Consider the following 19819-nt stretch of genomic DNA (forward strand, 5'->3'; position numbering starts at 1 on the left):
GAGTGGAAAAATGAGAGAGGGAGTGAGAGAAAAAGATATTTAAAAAGGCAACCCCAATAATTGCACCCCGAAATTTACCAAAATACCCCTCTATCTACCCTCTAATCCAATGGCTAATATTTAATCTTATCCGAATCCGACGGCCCACGTTTGATCTTATCTAATAATTCAAAGGGCAAAGTGGTAATTACTCATAAAGGGAGAGGGGGATTCCTGTCCTCTTATTTTCGTCCATACTGGGTAATTCTCAGTCCCCCGACTTAATCCAGTCCTGAAAATTCGTCCGCGGTGCCAGGGGCAAAATGGTCATTTTTCCGGTCCCGGACCGAAATCCATTTTTTTTGCAGAAATGGGTGGCCCCAAGGTTGGCCAAGCCAAAAACGTCATCGGCCGCTCAAAATTGTCACTTTCAAAATTCTCGATTCCCGGGCCCAAATTCCAAGAAATGACTAGAATCAAACAATCGCGACTTTAGTTTATCTTTTGCTAACGGGTGGCTCTTTGGGATTACGCGCTCTCGACCCGTGACCGACACTAAGTCAAATCACCTTTAAGTTTGCTCGAACCAAGGCGACCTCGATTGTCATGTAATTGCGAGGGTCCGTCGCTAGTTCCATTCGGACACGATCAATCAAATATATCGCTCTCTGTTGGCCCAAAACATTCCCTCGTCAATCCTTATGGTCGAAGGTCGAACCAAAGTCGAGTTCTTTGGTCGTGCGAACTCAATCCCGTAATGGCCTTACCCCTAAGGTTAGCATCCCGAGAATGCGCGGTTCCGGGTGAGATCTCACTATAAGTACATTGACCGAAATATTCATTTCATAAATCCCGGGAAAAAGATCGAAAATTCATAATGTTACAGAATAACATTGGTAACAAATATTTTTAAACGATATATCGTTAGCTGTTATATTTGAATAAGTGTTGGTTAACTTGATATGAGGGGGAGATTCCTGGTGGATGCCGCGTGAAATTTCGTTTCTTTAGATGAAATTAAGTAATTTTGTTAATTATATGAGTATGTTATGGTTTTGGAATTTGATAAAATGGATAATATCTTTTGCATTTTTCTAAAGTAACTCGGGCTTTAGCCCGAATGGGCCCCAAGTGAATAATTTCGATCTAGTTCTTTTTCATTTATCAAGTTGGGCCTACGGATCGGGCGTAGAAAAGTTAGGCCCAATTTGTTCAAAATTTACTGTATTGTGGTGGCTACACCATGGTTGTTAGAGTAACTGGGGTCTAACTATTGGAGCTAGGATAAAATGCTATCAAGCTACCAATGCATCAATAAATAATTCCAAATTTTCAAACATTGAAGAACTCTAGTGTTTACTGTCCAATGGTTAGAGCTGTTTCCAAATGAACCACACCTACAATATCCTAGCTTCTCATATAAAAGTAGCAGTTTAACCGTACTACTCCATTTGTCACCTTAGATTGACATTCTCAATATCGATAGAAAAAAGACAAAATCCTTACCCTTTCAGAGTATATTATTATAAATAATCCACCTGTCCACAATGAAGGAACTTTTCCTCGTGCTAGTGCATCAAGCTCCCTATGGGATAAGGATACTAAAAGTGCCTTAACTTTTGTACAGCGCTCACTTGAGTGCCATAACTTTTTTTGGCTCACTTGAGTGCCAAATGCCACTTGGCAGCCGGAAAATCTGACGTGGCTTCGCCGGAGCTGACGTTGACAATATTTTAATATATATTTTTTTTGAATTTTTGAATTTTTTATTATTTTTTATTTTTGCAAAATAAAATTTCAATTCCGGCGAGGGTCACCGGCGACCCTCGCCAGCTATGAAGGCCTCGCCCAGATTGGGCGAGAGCCGCCGTGCCCTTGGCCGCGAAGGCCCTGGGCGAGGCCGTCGTGGCCTCGTCGGTGCTGGGCGAGGCCGCGAACGCCATTTCGCCGGCCGCGGGCAAGGCGGCCTCGCCAGATCTGGCGAAAACCTCCACCGCTACGGGCGAGCCAGCCTTGCCAGATCTGGCGAGGCCCTCGCCATCTCACCTGCGCTGGTGAGGCCGCGATAGCCTCGCCAAGGGCCTTCGCCGCTTCGCCCGCGGCCGGATCTGGCGAGAGCCATCGCTGCCGTGGGCGAGGCAGCCTCGCCGGATCTGGCGAGAGCCATCGCCTCCACGGGCGAGGCGGCCTCGCCGGATCTGGCGAGTGCCTTCGCCGCCACGCGTGCGACCGGTGAGGCCGCTGGCGAGAGCCTTCGCGGCCACCGGCGAGGGTCACCGGTGACCCTTGCCAACCTTTAAAAAAAAAGAAAAAAAAGAAAGAAAAAAAGAAGAAGATAAAGACAAATTAAAATTAAAAAAATCAATAAAATAAAATAAAATAAACATTAAAATAATCCACGTCAGCTCATTTGCCGAAAATGGCACTCAAGTGATCCATTTTCGCCGGAAATAGCACTCAAATAATTAATTTTACTCCGATGTGGCACTCAAGTGAGCCAAAAAAAAGTTATGACACTCAAATGAGCGCCGTACAAAAGTTATGGCACTCCTAGTGTCCTTATCCCAGCTCCCTATAACTCATCCACAAGATATCTCATAAAAAATACCAAAATAAACCATGCTGAGGTACTCGGACCAAACGAAAAGCATACTTGAACAAAAGGTATTGAGATAGATAAGGTATCCCCTTGTTAAGAGGAGCTTGGGCCCCATTCATTTGAAAGAGGAAGTAGCCCCAACTTTCACTTTACAAGTAGCTTTCCAAAACAAAGGCCTTTAAACCATTCCATTGATTTTTCATAATCTCAATCAAAGCAAAGGATTGCCAAATTCTCTTTTGGCCAATATCTTCAAAACTTGTAAAATAATAAAGCAAAAGATTCTTGGTCGGTGCATCTAGTATGGATTGCTACTTGGTGGATAAACCTACATGGACAACAATTAATAGTTGAATATCATTGGTAACAAATATTTTTAATTGATTCATCAACGGTAATAACGCAGCGGAATATAGAACCCTAGACAGGATTCATGTGTATATTGAAATCGAAAAGGAATTTCGAAACGTACCTTTTGCAGATTGAAGATAAATCGACAACCGATTGTGTCTGAATTAGCGCCTCAAGTATTGCGCCTCTACCGGTATCCACACACATGAACGGAATTCTCCAACGATCCACGTGCTAGCGAAAGATCTTGAAGTTTCTTTTCTTCAACGCCTTTTGATTTTCGATACTATATCGAAAAAACCCTAGACAGAGAACGATTCTCTATCTATTTATACAGTCTCATTATCCAGCGAAATTAAAAGAAGTGGGCCAGGTGATTTGGGCCCGCCAAACCATCCACCTTCAATCGTACATTTAATCGTTATCTCATAACGTGCACGACCGCATAGATAAGTTGAATAGGAGAATAAATTAAAATCTACTTCTTATTTTAAGTAGATCCCGGCGCACAGAAAATATTAACTCAGTTCGCTTTTGTGTGCGACCCTGTAGGTTCACTAAACATTAGCAATGTGCTCAAAACTCTTTTTGGCCCACAAGTCACAAGCGGTCTCTAGCAAGACATTATGACTACCTACGTATAGTGAAGGTCGATTTTCCGACACAATCTAATCCACAACTAATATTAGAGTATCAACCTTGATTGATTCCTAGGGCAGACCACTAATAATTTCGTTATTCGTTATATCTGAGTGAGTGATAGTTAACTTGATATGAGGAGCAGAGTCTTGGTGGATGCCACGTGAAATTTTGTTTCTTTGGATGAAATTAAGTAATTTTTGTTAATAATATTGAGTAAATTAGGGTTTTGGAATTTGAAAAGTGGATAATATCTTTTGAATTTTTTTAAAGGAACTCGAGCTTTAGCCCGAATCTGCCCCAAGTGAATAATTTTGATCCAGTTCTTTTTCATTTATCAAGTTGGGCCTACATATCTAGCCTATAAAAGTTAGGCCTAATTTGGTCATAAGTGATAGTATCGTGCTGGCTACACTATGGTGTTAGTGTGACGGGAGTCTAATTATTGGAACCGGGATAAAATGCTATTAAGCTACCAACGCATCAATAAATAATTCCAAAATTTCAAAGAATAAAGAGCCCTAGTGTTTACTATCCAACGGTTCGAGCTGTTTTCGAATAAACCGCACCTGCAATGTGATAGCATCTCATATAAAAGTAGCAGTTTAACCTTACTACTTCATTTGTCACCTTAAGTTGACATTCTCAATATCAAGAGAAAAAAGACAAAATCTTTACCCTTCCAAAGTATATTATTTCAAATAATCCAAATGTCCCCAATGAAGGAACTTTTCCTTATGTGAGTGTATCCAGGCTCGCTTGTAGCTTTTCCACAAGATATCTCATGAAAAAGACCGAAGTAAACCATGTTGAGGTCCCTGGAACAAACGAAAAGCAGGCTTGAACAAATTGTGTTGAGACAGATGAGCTTTTTACTTGTTAGGAAAAGCGTGGGCCCCACTCATTGGAGAGAAGAAGTAGCCCCAACTTCCACTTCACAGGTAGCTTTTCGAAACAAAGCCTTTCAGCCATTCCATTAACCATTGGGGTTTGCCCCAGTGGCCACCATTCCTACTTAAGAAGGGGTAGATTGGGAATTGAATTCACCACCTTCTCAAGAAGGATTAGGAGTGAAGACGTTTAATTTCAAATGTGGGTTTCAATTCCCACGCACTATAAAGAGGCAGGGTAAAACTCTAAAAGTGAAATGAGAGTTAAAGTAGGATATTCTCAATCAAAGCAAAGGACTGTCACATTCTCTTAGGCCAATATTTTCAAAACTTGTAAAATAATAAAGCTAAACATTCTCGGTCGATGCATTTAGTATGGCTTGCCACCTGGTGGATCAACCTCCATTGACAACAATTAGTAGTTGGATATCATTGGTATCAAATATTTTTAAAAAATATTTCATTGCCTATTGTGTTTGAGTGGGTGATAGTTAAGTTGATAAGAGGGATAGATTTTGGGTGGATGCCACGCGAAATTTCATTTCTTTAAATGAAATTCAGTAATTTTTGTTAATTATATTGAGTGTGCTAGGGTTTTGGAATTTGAAAAAGTGGATAATATATCTTTTGTATTTTTTTAAAGAAACTCGGGCTTTTGCTTGAATCGGCCCCAAGTGAATAATTTCAATCCGGTTCTTTTTATTTATCAAGTTGGGCCTATGAATCAATGCTAGAAAAGTTAGGCCCAGTTTGTTTAGAAGTGACAGTATCGCGGTGGCTACACTAGTGTTGTTAGTGTGACGAGAGTCTAACTACCGGAGCCAGGATAAAATGCTATCAAGCTACCAAAGCATCAAGAAATAGTTCCAAAATTTCAAATATTGAAGAGCCCTATTGTTTACTATACAATGGTTCAAACCGTTTCCAAATAAACCATACTTGCAATGTCCTAGCTTCTCATATAAAAGTAGCAGTTTAACTGTACTTCTCCATTTGTTACCTTAGGTTGACATTTTCAATATCAAGAGAAAAAAGACAAAATCCTTACCCTTCTAGAGTATATCATTTCAAATAATCTACATATCCCTAGTGATGGAAGTTTTCCCCGTGATAGTGCATGCAGGCTCTCTTGTAGCTTATCCACAAGATATACCATGAAAAAGACTCAAATAAACCATGCTGAGGTCCCCGGACCAAACGAAAAACAGGCTTGAACAAAAGTTGTGGAGACATATAATGTTTCCCCTTGTTAGGAGGAGCGTGGGCCCCGCTCATTTGAGATAGGAAGTAGCCCTAATTTTCACTTTACAAGTAACTTTCCAAAACAGAGGTCTTTTAACTATTCCAGTCTTGACCCAAAAAAACTATTCCATTGATTTTCCATATTCTCGGTCAAAGCAAAGGACTGTTAGATTCTCTCTTGCTAATTATCTTCAAAACTTATAAAATAATAAAGCAAAAGATTCTTGATGGATGCATTTAGTACAGCTTGCTACTTGGTGGATAAACCTCCATTGACAACAATTAGTAGTTGAATAACATTGGTAACAAAATATTTTTAAACGATATTTCATTACCTGATATGATTGAGTGAGTGATAGTTAACTTGATAAGAAGGGGAGATTTTTTGTGGATGTCGTGCGAAATTTCGTTTCTTTGGATGAAATTAAGTAATTTTTGTTAATTATATCGAGTATGTTAGGATTTTAGAATTTGAAAAAATGGATAATATCTTTTGAATATTAAAAAAAAAACTCGGGCTTTAGCTCGAATCGGCCCCAAGTCAATAATTTCGATTTAGTTCTTTTTCATTTATCAAGTTGCGTCTATGGATCAGGCCTAAAAATAACTCTATGCCCAACAAGTTTGCTCCCCTAGCTACATCTACCAAAATTTATGGTAATCAGAGGAGTACTACTTTTAAGTCATAGGGACCTATTTGGGAAAAAAATCAATGCATTACTTCTCCTTATTAATTTTCTTTCAAAATGTAAATAAGATTATGTTAATGAGTGTTACGGAGACACTTTTTAAGTATATTTAACTATGAATAAGTCAATTTTCAATGAATTAATTATACACAATACGGAAAAAGTCAATGCATAGAAAAATATAAATTTTTCTAGATTGATCGCTTAATAAGTATCTCTGAGCACTCGTTAAGAAAATTAATTTGAATATGAGAAGATATGTCGAATTTCAAGAATCATGAAGGGAATTAATATAGTAATACATATTGATATTGAAAATATTTGAATATCGAATATCTGGATAGACGGTTACTTTTTGCTTTTTGCTTGGTTTAAATCTTACAACAAAGGCATTTTGACTTTGCTTTGACCTCACAATATATGAATTTTTGACATGTAAATTCACGTACGATTTTTTTCATATCCTTTTAAAAAATAGTTTAAATTTTTGGGGAGAGTCCAAAAGTTGCTCTTTGCTCTTTAATTATGTTTTTATTATTATTATTTAACAGGATATTTTTTGGGTCACAAATTTTAAGGGAAATTCAAACCGACCTTGGTTTGGCTTAGGAGTGAACAAGATAGACTGCCTAAATCGAGACCGAATCGGACTGACCGATTTGGTCCGGTTCTCGAGAATATCGATCCGGTTTCCGGTTCCTAAAAGTGGAACCGATTTTTGGGCGGTCCGGTTTCCCGTTTTAGAGTGGGAACCGGACCGGACCGGACTGATAAATATATATTTTTCTAATTTTTCATATATATAATATTTAATATATGTATGAAAAATATTTAATATTGGTCCCATTGGAACCGATTGTTCAATTTTTTTTATATATTATATATATTTTTCTAATTTTTTCTATAGCCTTACGAGATCAAATCAGAACTACAAAGGAAAAAACGAAACAATCGGTTCCAGTTCATAAATAATATTTAATATTAGTTCCATTGGAACCGAACCGGACCGGACCGGACCATCGGTCTAGACAAGATTAGCCGGTCCGATTCCCGATCCTAAAAACTGAAAACCAATCCTCCCAATCCGATTCCCGATTCTTAGATTGGGTCGGACCAAACCGGGACCGCTCACCGCTCACCGCTAGTTTGGCTTGCTAATCACTCCCCGTTGTTCTGCTGACTTTATTTCCTCTCATCAGCTTTGCGAATCCTATTCGACCCTCTGTGTCCGCATTGCTGTCCAGAAAACATCATCCCTTCAAGAACGTATTAGCCACTGAAATCTACTGACATTCGACACTAAGTTCTGGGTTAGAGAGAGAGAGAAGATGGCCGTGGCTATGGCGTTTGCTCAGTCCACCGCCTTCTCCTCCAGAGCCTTGCTCTTTCTCCACAGGAGCGGCAGGAGGAGCTTCACCGCGTTCTCGGTGCCTTACTCCTCGTCCGCGACCGCCGCCTCTTCTTCCTCGGCGTTCTCTTCCGTTGACAACCTTCGCCGCCAGAAATGGAGGGCACCCGTTGCTTCGGCGCTTGAGCGAGGCGGCGTCAAGATCGCCAGAGACGGTAACGGCTGCTGTATTCGCTTGGTGGTGCATTCTTGCTTCGTGGGTTTGTTTGGTTTCCTCTGATTCTTTCTTGTCGTCGTGGTTAGGAATTGATTCTTGATTCGATACCAATGGTGGTTGGCAATATAATGAGTAAGCCTTTTGTCTATGAGTTAAAACTTGGGCATATGTTGTTTGTTACATGGCAAATGAGAGGCACTTCACTCTCGAGTGTTATCTTAAATGAACTATTAAATGTGAAAACATGGTTCTCTGTAGTGCCATCGTGCTTAGGTACACTTAGACAGAGATTGACAAATTTGATGCTAACCCTGTTTGATAAAATGCTGGAGGAGGATTGGGAGATGGCATCTAACTGGATCATCGTCATTCGTGATCCTCTGACCAGTCCTAGTTTAACGACTTTCGGTCGTACAAGACAAATATATGATAATTGGGAAAAGAATTGGCTTGTGCCCAAATGCTATGTGTGCTAAACGGGGAAGACTCGTCAATGCTTTTAGCTGTCTCATTGACTTACGAGCAGGGTTGTTAATCCACAATGGTAAAAGGAGTCAAAATATTATCCCACTGTAACTGAAGCGGATAGTTCATATGGGGCGTAGAAGAAATTAATAAGTTCAGAGAAGGACTAAGAGCGAAGGAGTATCCAAACCATTTTGTTGAGCTTTGCTTGCACTCTGTCATCCCATTCTATCATTGCTCACTATACTCATGATGATCAATTCGTCAAGGAAATGGGCATTCTTTTCTGTGTGAAGTTGTCTAGTGTGGAGCTCATCCACTTTACAGAAGTCATAGCTTGTTTGGCCTGTGTTGAATTTCCTGGAAAGGCAGATTACTGGGAGCTTATTTGCATCGGTCTGCTGATAGGTGTGGATCAGCTTATTGATATTAGCATGGCAGACTCAGTTATTGTCGAGATATGCTGGTAGCGCGATTGCGTGGAATTTACTAGGGTGATATTATGAGATGGATGCTCATCTTGTGAAGGCACCAGTCATCACATATACAGGCACTCTGTCTTGGATTGCATGATAAAGGACTCAATCATTTTAAGTTGGTTAATAATGCTTTCTCCACGGACCATGCTGGACAGAAAAGAACAATTAAGGCTCCTCGGACTGTGCACAATACTGTTCCCAAAGAGGTGGAATCACTAGTTGTTGACCTACTTTTCTACTGGAGTAATATCATGCTTTTTCACAATGTACTCTTCCTGAAGGCATGGATTGTGTTCAACTCTGTACATTTTGGGGATGAATATATGCTTTGGAGTAGGACCGTCAACAACAACCTTGTGCATCAATGTTTGCTTGAAGACTTTGAGGTGCTAGGCAGTTGGGTCTAGCCAACTGAACCATAGGCGGAGTATGAATTTTCGCTTCTTGAAAAGTCAGCCTACTATGTTCAGAATTGAGGAGCCAAGATGGGTCAGATACATTAAGCTTGGTTTACACCGACATTATGAAATTGCGTATTGTTGCATCTTAAGTTCCTTGTTGGTCTATGGTGTTGATGCGGTAAAACGCGCGATGGAGGATCTAACATTGGGTCAACGGCATTCCTATTATTCGGATGTACTTGGAAGCATAAGCAAATTAGGTTCTGTACATATTTCTTGCCTAGTGATAAAACGGGAGACATATTGCAACTTTTTTTCCTCTTCTACAAGAAATCAAGGGCAGAGTGATGATGAGACATGTTGCTGTGACACCTTGTGGTTCTTAATCGCCTTTAGGTGCTTCAAGTGTGGGACAAGAAATTTTCCATGGACAAGCTCCTTGTACATATTTCCTTCTCAAATTGGAACTAGTTATCAGCTGCAACTATTTCATTATTTCAGTTGTTTGAATGAAGTTGAAATCAACATTAGTGGCAGTTGAGTAGAGTGTCCTGAACAACCTGAATTTTCTGCAACTGTAAAACAGCTACTTAAGTTGCATAGATGGCATCGGGAGGGAAATTGTGAAGTTGTGTGCACTGCCTTATCTCTTTAGACTATTAGGCCACCTAAAGACTTCAATGCTCAATTTATAACTCTCTCACCTATAGTGGGACTTGAAGAGCGCATTTTGTTTGAGAACATTGAGCTATACACAGGGGGCTCTATTGCCAAGCCAAGGTACGAGTCTTGGAAAGAAAATTTTAAAGGTCTTGGTTGAAGCATGAAGTACTAAATGAGTGAAGAAGGGGTGCATTTGGAGAAAATAGTACAACTACAGAGATGTATCCATAATGTGTTCCTTGAACACAAGGAAGATTTTGTCATGGGGGTAGTGTCATGATCTATGGTGTTATAGGTGATGGCATGATTTTAATGTGCTAGCAATAGGTGTTGATTTTGTAATTTTATTTGTTTTGAAGTATCAGCTAGTTAGGGTTGATTAGGTATTTTCTATTATGCCATTGTCATGTGACTGGTACGTGACTAAGGCTGAATTGTAAGGCCATATAATCTCATTTTCACTTTGATTATAATTCAACAATGCTGAATGGAATTATGCCTTTTCTCACCTATCGAGCCTCTCTGCTCTTTCTTTGCCTCTCATCTCGTCATTCTGAATTCTTCTTCTCATACCCGATTCTCTTCTCATGTCACTCTAAATTCTCTTAGTGCATTACAAATTAACTTGCCTTTGCTGTTCCACGGTTACTGAGTGATTTTATTGGATAGAGGGTCTGTGATTGGAATTGTATATGTGCTGGGGTTTTGGTTTTCCTATGTACAGTTGCACAATTAGACTAACACCTGGAAAGACGAATTATTGTACTGGCTTCAGTTGAATACTAGTCTTGTTTTAGCAAGTTTTGGAGAAAAGGGTAAAGTTTACACTTGGTTTGCTTTTATCTATTGCAAAAAGTGAGGTCTGCTTAGTCTTTTTCTCCAATTAGTTCTCTAACGCTACCTAACTGGTAGAATGTTGGGAATGCTGGGCTATGTGTTGCTCTTCATTGTCTTAATCTGAGCATCTGCAATGCTCATGCATATGTATGGAACTGACAAATTGAGTTATGCTCCGAATTTTGTTATGTCTCAGTAGTTATGATGAACTGACAAAGTGAATGGATGCTTGATTATGTGAATTGCTTGTTTTGCGTATCCAACATCACCTTCATCATCGCATTAGTGATCTAATAATGTGTATTCATGAGCTATTAAGTCTATGACTATTCTTTGTACTCATGAGCTTATAATTAAAGTGGAATGACTGCAGGTGCCTTTTGTTTTCCTTCAGGTTGTTATTACTCTTTTGTCCCATTTGTAGTTCTTTGGTCATTCACACATGCCTAAATTGGTGTGGCATGGTAGTTTTGTGAAGTATATTGAACAGATTGAAGTTTTTCAATGGAAGTACTGTAGCCTGTAACTATTTTCTAAGTATAATTAGAGAATTATAACGTTACCCTTTATAAGTAATATTGCTTGGTGGGTGAGCCTATCCCTGCCCTTATACTGCTTGACGAGGAAGTACATGGTTTCAGGATAGGCAGCTTCTCTGCAATGGTGCTATAGATCATGGATGCAAATTTTGTAATGCTGTTAGATTTTCTACTTGTTGACCATTTGGTTGGGTTGCAGATGTCGTGCGAGATGAGCCTACAAACAATATCCCAGACACTATATTTACAAAACTTGGACAGCAGCTTCACAGAAGGAACCAACATCCGATAGGAATTTTGAAGAATGCAATATATGATTACTTTGATTCTAATTACGAGAACAAGTTTGACAAGTTTGATGATCTCTGTCCAATCGTCACCGTAAAACAGGTCAGGCTGCAAACTTGTCAAACAAGCTGATATAAATTAATCAATCATTAAAGCTATGATATGTATGGTCTTCTTTGGCAGGTCTCTCAGTATAGTGTTGATATCTTTTGTCTCTGTCTTTCTGCCTGTCTCGTACTTGTTCTTTTGAATTTGATTGTTTTTGTCTGTCTTTTATTTTTATAAGAAGAAGTGCGGTGGTGGAAGTTCTAATGAATTTCAATATGTTTTTGGCATATTAGCATTTCACTCCTGCTAAAACACAATTATCAAACGAATATCAGCAGTATTCATTGTGAGAGGAAAAGCTCCTCGGTTTATATTTGAGATGGCTAGGCAATGATGCTATCATTTCTATGATCAGAAGAATGACACAGTTTCAATTTAAGCAATCATGCTGTTAGATCACACCAAACATCGAGGTGTAATCGTTGTAGGCTTTTGTGTCCAGGCCTCACGCCAAATGAAAAGAGAATACGAGTGATATTCTTCCTAAAGGGGTGCCACCTGTCCGAGCAATAGTTAAAAATGTTTGATGAATTGTGACCGCATTTTGATTCCTCTCTTTAGTGCAAGAACTCAAGTGTTTATGCTCAGGATCTTCTGATCAGTTCTTTTTCAGCTGGGGCCATCTCAAATCTAGCTTTTATGTGTACTTCCTATCTTCCTACAGAAGTTGAATACCAGATGAACGTTGAACAAATAAAAGCTAAAATTATTAACTTAACTTCAGATTTTTCGATCTGGTTCTTCAAATCTAGCTTTTATGTGTACTTCCTGTGGCATATTTCATGGATTAGAAAAATCATGATGTTGTTGAGTCTCTTCTGGGTATTTAGTTGTTTGCCTCGAAACGTTCCAACACCTTAACTTCCAAAGGGACTGTCAACATATGTTCTTATGTGTAGCAAAGCAACTGTGAATTTTTGTTCCTGAGGGGATTTGATGGTTTTTCTGCAGCTTCTCTTTTTTTGGTTTTCTTGGTCTTGAGAATAATTATGCAACTGCAAAAGACAATTTCTATTATATTTTAATTTTACCAGTAAGATGTGGCCATATGAGTTTATCCTAACACTATCAACAGAAGGAGTTAGGTGTGAATCTATTCATCTACTTTGTATATCAAATTAATATTAGTTATTGAGAGAAGGTTCTGCATAGAAGTAGGCCTCTAAGATTGGCAACTCTTACATACACCAGGCAGTGCAAGAACCAGGAAAATGTTGTCATGGGGTTCACTAGATTTTCCATCAAAAGAGTATAATCATATGGAGGTTTCCATTATGCATTTCTCATATCAATCAAAGGTCCTCCCTTCAATTTGTTTGTCATAATAGTTTATTTCCATGCTACGACAGCCTAACAGATACATAGAAAGGAGTGACTGTTATTTCTTGGTAGATTAATCAATGTGCTCTCTGTGGTGTCCGGCATAAAAAATCATGTAGGCTAAAAGCCCACTAAAGCATCATGCAGAACTTATTATCCTAACCGAGGAAACAACAGGATGATGTTAGGCTCTTCTTAGACCATGACCCTTTTGCCATTGTATAAATGGAGAGTCTTATACTGTTGACGTTGCCTATGTACAAGGCTAGGTCTTCCTGGTTTCTTCATCAGAAAGGGCCTTAGGTTCTATATATCAGATGTGATCATTATAATTTTCACCAAATTAATGTCTTGATCCGTGTTTAAAAAACCGTACTGGTGACCATACTGGATGGCTGACCAGTACGTGCTCCGACCAATCGGGGGAAACCAGTAAAACTGGCTGGTTCAAATAAAGTAGAAATATATGTAATATAATGCATTAGTATGACAACTATTTTGCTCAACCTAGCGGCTCAAGCAGCATAATTATTTTGCTAGGATGCAGGAGACTCGTGGATTATTACCTGACAAACCATTTTCAGTGAAGGAAGTAACTATAGAATAAGCAATATTTGCCAAAAATAGTCTTGTGATGATGTTTAGTGCGGCTGGATGCGTGCATTCTTGGCCACTCTGGTTCAGGGGTTTGATGCTATCCTTCATTCTTTATCATTGAGTCAAAGAATCAGTCAAATGAGCCGGTTTGAATTGAAACGGCACAACCAATATGGCAATTCTGGACCGGTTTGGCTGGTTCTTGACTGGTTTTGACCAGAGCCGGCATGGGACCATGAATCGGACCGGAAGCCAGGCCAGTATCCGATCGAACCAAGTGAACTAGCTGGTCCGGTCCAGTATTTAAGACACTGGTTGTGACAAGCTTTCATTCATTGTGAGCTTATCTATCTATTTAGTTTCAACATGAAGTGAATCCGAATACCATGCACATCATATAACAATCTTCCTTATGAGATAAGGAAATAAGCCATATCCATGGTTGATGCTCAATCACTTGATTGATTAATATTTCTCTATCTTGTCTACTCAATTTAACTGATTGACCAGAATGGTGATTTCTATGGGTTGTTTATCTTCAATTTCTTGGTGAGGAATTGAATTATTTGGAAGGATTTGTTTGTCTTTTTTAGTGCATGACCTGAATGATATGCTTGTTAATTATTTAGACAAACAAGAGGCTGCAGCTTAAGCATCCTTATTGTTTTGTTGCGGATTCTTTGCTGGGTGATAGCAATTGATCGTGTGGCTAGATGTTAAACTAAGACAAGAGATAAGGATAAAATTAGTGATGAGTTATATTATTGAGTGATCATCATATCATATTCAAGTATGGGTGTTATTGTACTGGCAACCCTGAAGTATGGAGTGTTGCAGTCAACTACATTAAACTATCAAACCTTGAGATGCTTCGAGATTTAGGGTAAAGTTTAACAAACAAACATGTGAAATGCATCCTCTTTTGGTTAAATCTGCCAAGATATGCTGCTGAGGACAAATGTTTATATGAGTATTTGGTGGTTGCCATATTAAAAGGCGGTGCTTTATTAAACAATGCTCTGCTTTTTTGAGATTTAGGGCTGAAAATGAAATTGTTCTCACAGAGCTAGCTTCGTAAAAAACCCTGTCGTGCAGAACTTTGATGATGTCCTTGTTCCTGCTGATCATGTAAGCCGGAGCTACAATGACACGTATTATATCGACCCTCAAACAGTTTTGAGGTGCCATACAAGTGCTCATCAAGCAGAGATTTTAAGCAAGGGTCACACACAATTCCTTGTTACTGGAGATGTTTACCGGAGAGATTCTATTGACTCGACGCATTACCCAGTTTTTCATCAGGTTTTATCTATATCATGAAGCGCCACCTGCTTTTACATCAGATGTATATCGTAGAATCGCATAGCACTATTCTCCCTAGTGTTGGTTTCAAATTTCCCATGCATTATACAGATGGAAGGTGTCCATGTTTTTTCTCCGAATGATTGGGAGTCATCTGGCCAGGATAGCACTGCTTATGCGGCAGAGGATTTAAAGAAATGTTTGGAGGGTTTGGCACGCCACTTATTTGGTAAGTTCACATGGGAAGCTTGAAAACCTATTATAACAAGTGTTGTGCTTCCATGAAACCAGAAATGGGTAGTGTAGAGTTTGCCATCAAGGTAGATATGATGTCTCATATGCGATAGAAATTGGCAGAAATGGAAGATCCCTGACTAGGAACTTGTTATGGTACAGAGGAAGACATGTATTTTTTGTAATTTTAATGGAGTTTGGAATGATTCCAATAATATGTTCAGGTTGCAGAATGATGCCGTAAACTCGTGTAATTTTGAGAATATAATAGTGTGCTGCAGTAATTGACTTCTATGGTCCTTTCATTAAAGAAAATGTGAAATGATTTTGTCAACGAAGCTAACCAAAGTTGTTGTTTCTGATGACCGCACTTGTCTGCTATGTTTAGAATTATGTTCTCACCATTCCAGTACATTGGAACTCTTAGGTGCTGTGGAAATGCGCTGGATTGATACATATTTCCCATTTACTGATCCATCATTTGAGCTTGAGATATATTTTCAGGTATGGGTCTCGCCTTCTCATGAGCTTGATTTTGGGAAAATAACTGTTTACTCTTAAAGGCAAACAACTTTTCTCTAAGGCAATGACCATAACTTTTGAAAGTAATGTAGAGAACAAGTACAAGAACAAAGAAGACAACTTCAAAGATCCTTTTTTCCCTTTTTTGGTGGAAGTCTGCTGTATTTCTGTCTACTACTTTTCTCTCACGGCATGTCATCTTCCAGTGTTTTGACAATTTTTGTATGATATATGTCTAAGTGGAGAGTACAAATAATCTATTTTCCTACAGTAGTGAAAATGGTCTTATATACTGTAAATATATAGCAGAACCGGGGTCTGAGCTATGTTAATTGGTGCTGTATAATATGCGCAGCTACAATAATTTTCCACTCATTAGGTGGTGAGTTTTGGCATTTATTTTTAAAGCATGTTCAAAGTATGCAGTTGAAGTTTACATCCAAAAGGACAAAATGTGTGCTTGCAGTGTCTATCCTTATTCTCCAAGGAAAGTGAGCTAAAACGAATGTTGTTTGCTCTGTATGTTGTGGAGTTCAGAGACGATTTAAACAACCGACGACCTCCTAGAAGAAGCCTGTTACTTCAACATATTTACTCTTTTTCCTCTAGTTGATTTTGCATTGTTATTCCCAGCAGGGTCTGCATAGTGACTATCTATAATAGCATTACTGCTTTTCCGTAGGGTTGATTGAATTAGGACTGAAGACTTTGTTAAGATTTTTTTTTATGTTGCTAATGTACTGATTGGACTGCTTGGAGACAGTTGACAGATTTAAACAACAGGGAGTTGAATCTCATTAGCTTATCATTTGTTGTGTCAGGAAAAGTGGCTTGAAGTTTTGGGATGCGGTGTTACAGAACAAGAAATTCTGAAGAGAAGTGGTAACTCAAATAATGTTGCTTGGGCATTTGGACTTGGATTAGAGCGACTTGCTATGGTTTTATTTGACATACCAGATATTAGGCTTTTCTGGACAACTGATGAGCGATTTACGTCTCAGGTAATTTCTGGTTTACGATTTTGCATGTCATATATTACTTTGACTATTTATGCAGTGCAAGTTTTATGGGAGATCTTGTTGACCTGATTGTACGAGTATTGTATTGTGCTTTGATGCTCAGTTCTCTGAAGGCCAGCTTGGCGTCAAATTCAAGCCATTTTCAAAGGTAGGATTAGCTTTGGTTTGTTGGTATTCCTTTAATTTTGAATATCCATATGAGAATTTGATGCGTGAGTGGTCATCAAGAAAATTTTCACTGCCAGTATCTATGAAATACCGGGTTTTGCACAATTAAGTTGGAAGAGCTATCGTTTACTTTAGTTAGTAACCTAGCATGGAGATCCTTCTACAATTTTATCTATGGAAATAATTTTCTTGTGGCAGTTTCCTCCTTGTTACAAGGACATGAGCTTCTGGATCAACGAGTCTTTTACTGAAAACAACCTGTGTGAAGTGATCAGAGGCATTGCCGGCGATCTTGTTGAGGAGGTTTGCATTCTAGCATTGTTCTTTTCTACATGTCTTCTTTAAGCGTTGCTTCTTGTAGATATCATTGCAAGTCTCTGAAAAAATTCTGAGACTCTGCTTGGATGGATTTTCGTGATAAACGGAATTTGGAGCTTGTACTTGGACTGTCGAAGCTTCTTGCTTGCATTTTACTTCGCTGTTGTTGGGTTAAGTACTTTTAGTATTCTGGAATTCGCAAAAAGCCACTATTATAGGGCTAGACTGAAGAAAGAGTAATGATATTCGGAGAAATATATGATAAAGGTGCAGTTAGTTTGCCTGGGTCCATTTGTCGCTAGTTTCTGCAAAGAGAAAAACTTACCTTGTTGCTAGATCATTTTGTCTTCCTTTAATTTTCAGGTTCAACACATTAATCACCAGAGGAAATAGGACTCACTATGCATAGAACAGTATTTAACCCACGATGATTTCTCTTTTGTCCAATTGTCCCGTTCTTTCTGCCCATGCCTTCATGACTTGTTGCTTGGTAGCTATAACTTATAAGCATACAAATACCGATTCTCGAGTATGAATGCATACAGGAATTATGGTCGAGATGAAAATATGTTGTTGGCTTAGACATCAACAAAATGAGAATTATAAGCCACTATATCAGGCAAAAGTTTCTGCCAACTGAGATTAGAATAAGATAATGAAATCTCTGTTAAGGAGGTTTCATCTGGATGACCTTCAATGTGCCTATAACGTGTCAACTAATTTGGGAAAGGCTTGCCTATTGTTTCTGCTGGTTTTTTTCCTCTGCCATTGAAGCATACTTTGATCTGATTTGAACGGTTTCTCTCAGGTATGCTTGATCGATAATTTCACAAACAAGAAAGGGATGACCAGCCATTGCTACAGGATTGCTTATCGCTCCATGGAGCGTTCACTGACAGATGAAGAAATCAATGAGTTGCAGGTAAGAGAACTACGTGGTTTTAGCTTCTGTTCGGCATTTCAATTTTTCCCTTTGCTGTTTGACATCGCACTCATGAAAACGAGTTGCTAACGTAGCAGAGCAATGTTATGATTTGCAGTGGAAGGTGAGAGAACAAGTGGAGAGCCACTTAAAGGTGGTCCTAAGATAAGGGTTCCTTGTGCTGTACTATAGATGATCTTCTCATAATTTTTCCCCTAGTTTTCAAAAGTTAAGCCCGTCCGTTGGCACCTTGTACATCCATGTCATTTTTTTCATAGCGACTAATCATGGCTGAAGTCGCCCCCCAAATGGTGTCAAAGGAGAGAAACATGGCGTCATTTTTACTTTTTTTCTAGTGCGACGTGTATCCCAATAGTTTAAATGATTTCCGTTCTACAAATGAAAGTGCAAATTTGTATGAGAATTGTGCAACTCGGGTATAGCGACTTTCATTTTGACAGGGAGTGCAGATCATTAGGGCCATGAATTTGTCATGTGCACATTGTTGTCTAAATGAGTTTGCTTGGCACATGATGTAATGTCGTGGCTAAGTCATAGAGTGTGCCCTTGATTCTGCTTGCCAATGTTGACTGCCTATCGCGGCTCGGGGAATTCCTGCAGATCATTGCTTTGTCGTGACGATTCGGTCGAAAAGCTGGTGTAGGGCTCCGGATGGTAAACGATGCATGCATTCTGCATGGAGCAGTAAGGTTATGGAGCACTTGATGGCCAGACAAATTTTGTTGAGGGATTAGGCCTTGGAGAAAAATCCCTAATTGGGCCCATGTGGCCAGGGCCCAACACGAAATCAATTTTGGGCCCTTGGCCTCGAAAATTGGGTCATTGGATCGGTGACCATTGGGCCAGGGCTTGCTTCCAAGAAAATGCTTTCTGGATTTTCTGGCGTTCGGTTCACAAAAAATAATCTGCGCAAGCAAAAAAAGTTTCCTGAATGGGAAAAACACATTCAAAAGTGGATAAAATGAGAGAGGAAATCATTTTTTATATCTTCTTTCTCCTCACTTTCTTTCACCAAATACATTTTCATTATTGTTTCTTTTTTCTTTTTTAAAAAAAATCGAGTTTTTTATTTTTCTTTTTTAATTTTTTTCCCTTTTCTTCTTCCTTGCTGCGTTCGACGACCGGCCACAAGTGAGCTTGAGCCTCGCCAGATTCCAACGCGGTCAAGCCTTATCAATGTCTGACGACCTCAGGCAAAGCACAAGCCTTGCCAAGCTTGCCGAATCTAATGAGGCCCAAGCTCACCTAACCGGCCCTAAGCAAGCTCGAGCCTCACTAGATCCGGCAAGCTGGGCAAGGCTCGAGCCTCACCTGAGGTTGCTAGTGCCTTGCCAACCTCTGGCAACCTCGTCGGAATCTGGCAAGACCAACCGGAGAAGAAAGTAAAAAAAAGAAAAAGAAAATTAAAAATTATTTTAAAAATCAATACTAAAAGGTAAAAAAAAATTATTAAAAGTAGTGCATGGAGGAAAATCAAATCAAATTTTTCACATCAAATGCAAAAAATATTTTCCGAGATATTTTCAGATTTCAGCCGAATACCAAAACATTGTGCCATTCTCACAATTCTGCCAAACGAATGGAGCCTAAAACCTGCAGTATTTTTTTTTTTCATTTTTTAATCTTCGTCTGGGCTGGCTGAACCATAACACTAGCCACACC

General features: G+C 39.1%; 1 protein-coding gene across 4 annotated transcripts; it reads left to right on the forward strand.

The window, feature by feature from the left end:
* The first annotated feature begins 7570 nt into the window (after nucleotides 1-7570).
* LOC115679338 (phenylalanine--tRNA ligase, chloroplastic/mitochondrial) lies at nucleotides 7571-19058 on the forward strand. 4 transcript variants are annotated; one of them, XM_056310989.1, is made up of 11 exons: nucleotides 7571-7952; nucleotides 8041-8086; nucleotides 11538-11728; nucleotides 14747-14953; nucleotides 15065-15182; nucleotides 15615-15691; nucleotides 16531-16710; nucleotides 16832-16876; nucleotides 17095-17199; nucleotides 18023-18136; nucleotides 18255-18623. In XM_056310989.1, the coding sequence occupies exons 2-11, from the start codon at nucleotides 8065-8067 to the stop codon at nucleotides 18303-18305; spliced, it is 1110 nt and encodes a 369-aa protein (XP_056166964.1). In that variant the 5' UTR covers nucleotides 7571-7952; nucleotides 8041-8064; the 3' UTR covers nucleotides 18306-18623. The 4 variants fall into 4 exon arrangements, with proteins under 4 accessions (XP_056166964.1, XP_056166963.1, XP_056166962.1 ...); XM_056310987.1 differs by lacking the exons at nucleotides 8041-8086; nucleotides 18255-18623 and adding an exon at nucleotides 18758-19058 and having other exon boundaries at nucleotides 7572-7952; XM_030602933.2 differs by lacking the exon at nucleotides 8041-8086 and having other exon boundaries at nucleotides 7573-7952.
* Nucleotides 19059-19819: the final 761 nt, after the last annotated feature.

The sequence above is a fragment of the Syzygium oleosum genome, unplaced genomic scaffold, assembly GCF_021117445.2.
Source record: "Syzygium oleosum isolate NSW1041296 unplaced genomic scaffold, Sole_v2.1 Sole_v2.04, whole genome shotgun sequence".
Lineage (NCBI taxonomy): Eukaryota > Viridiplantae > Streptophyta > Magnoliopsida > Myrtales > Myrtaceae > Syzygium > Syzygium oleosum.

Excerpts from the sequence above, each read along its gene's own strand:
- LOC115679338 (XM_030602933.2), top strand. The coding sequence starts at position 7,718 with ATGGCCGTGGCTATGGCGTTTGCTCAGTCCACCGCCTTCTCCTCCAGA. Across the intron at positions 7,953-11,537 it reads CGTCAAGATCGCCAGAGACG|ATGTCGTGCGAGATGAGCCT; the intron begins GTAACGGCTGCT and ends GTTGGGTTGCAG. Across the intron at positions 11,729-14,746 it reads CAATCGTCACCGTAAAACAG|AACTTTGATGATGTCCTTGT; the intron begins GTCAGGCTGCAA and ends CCTGTCGTGCAG.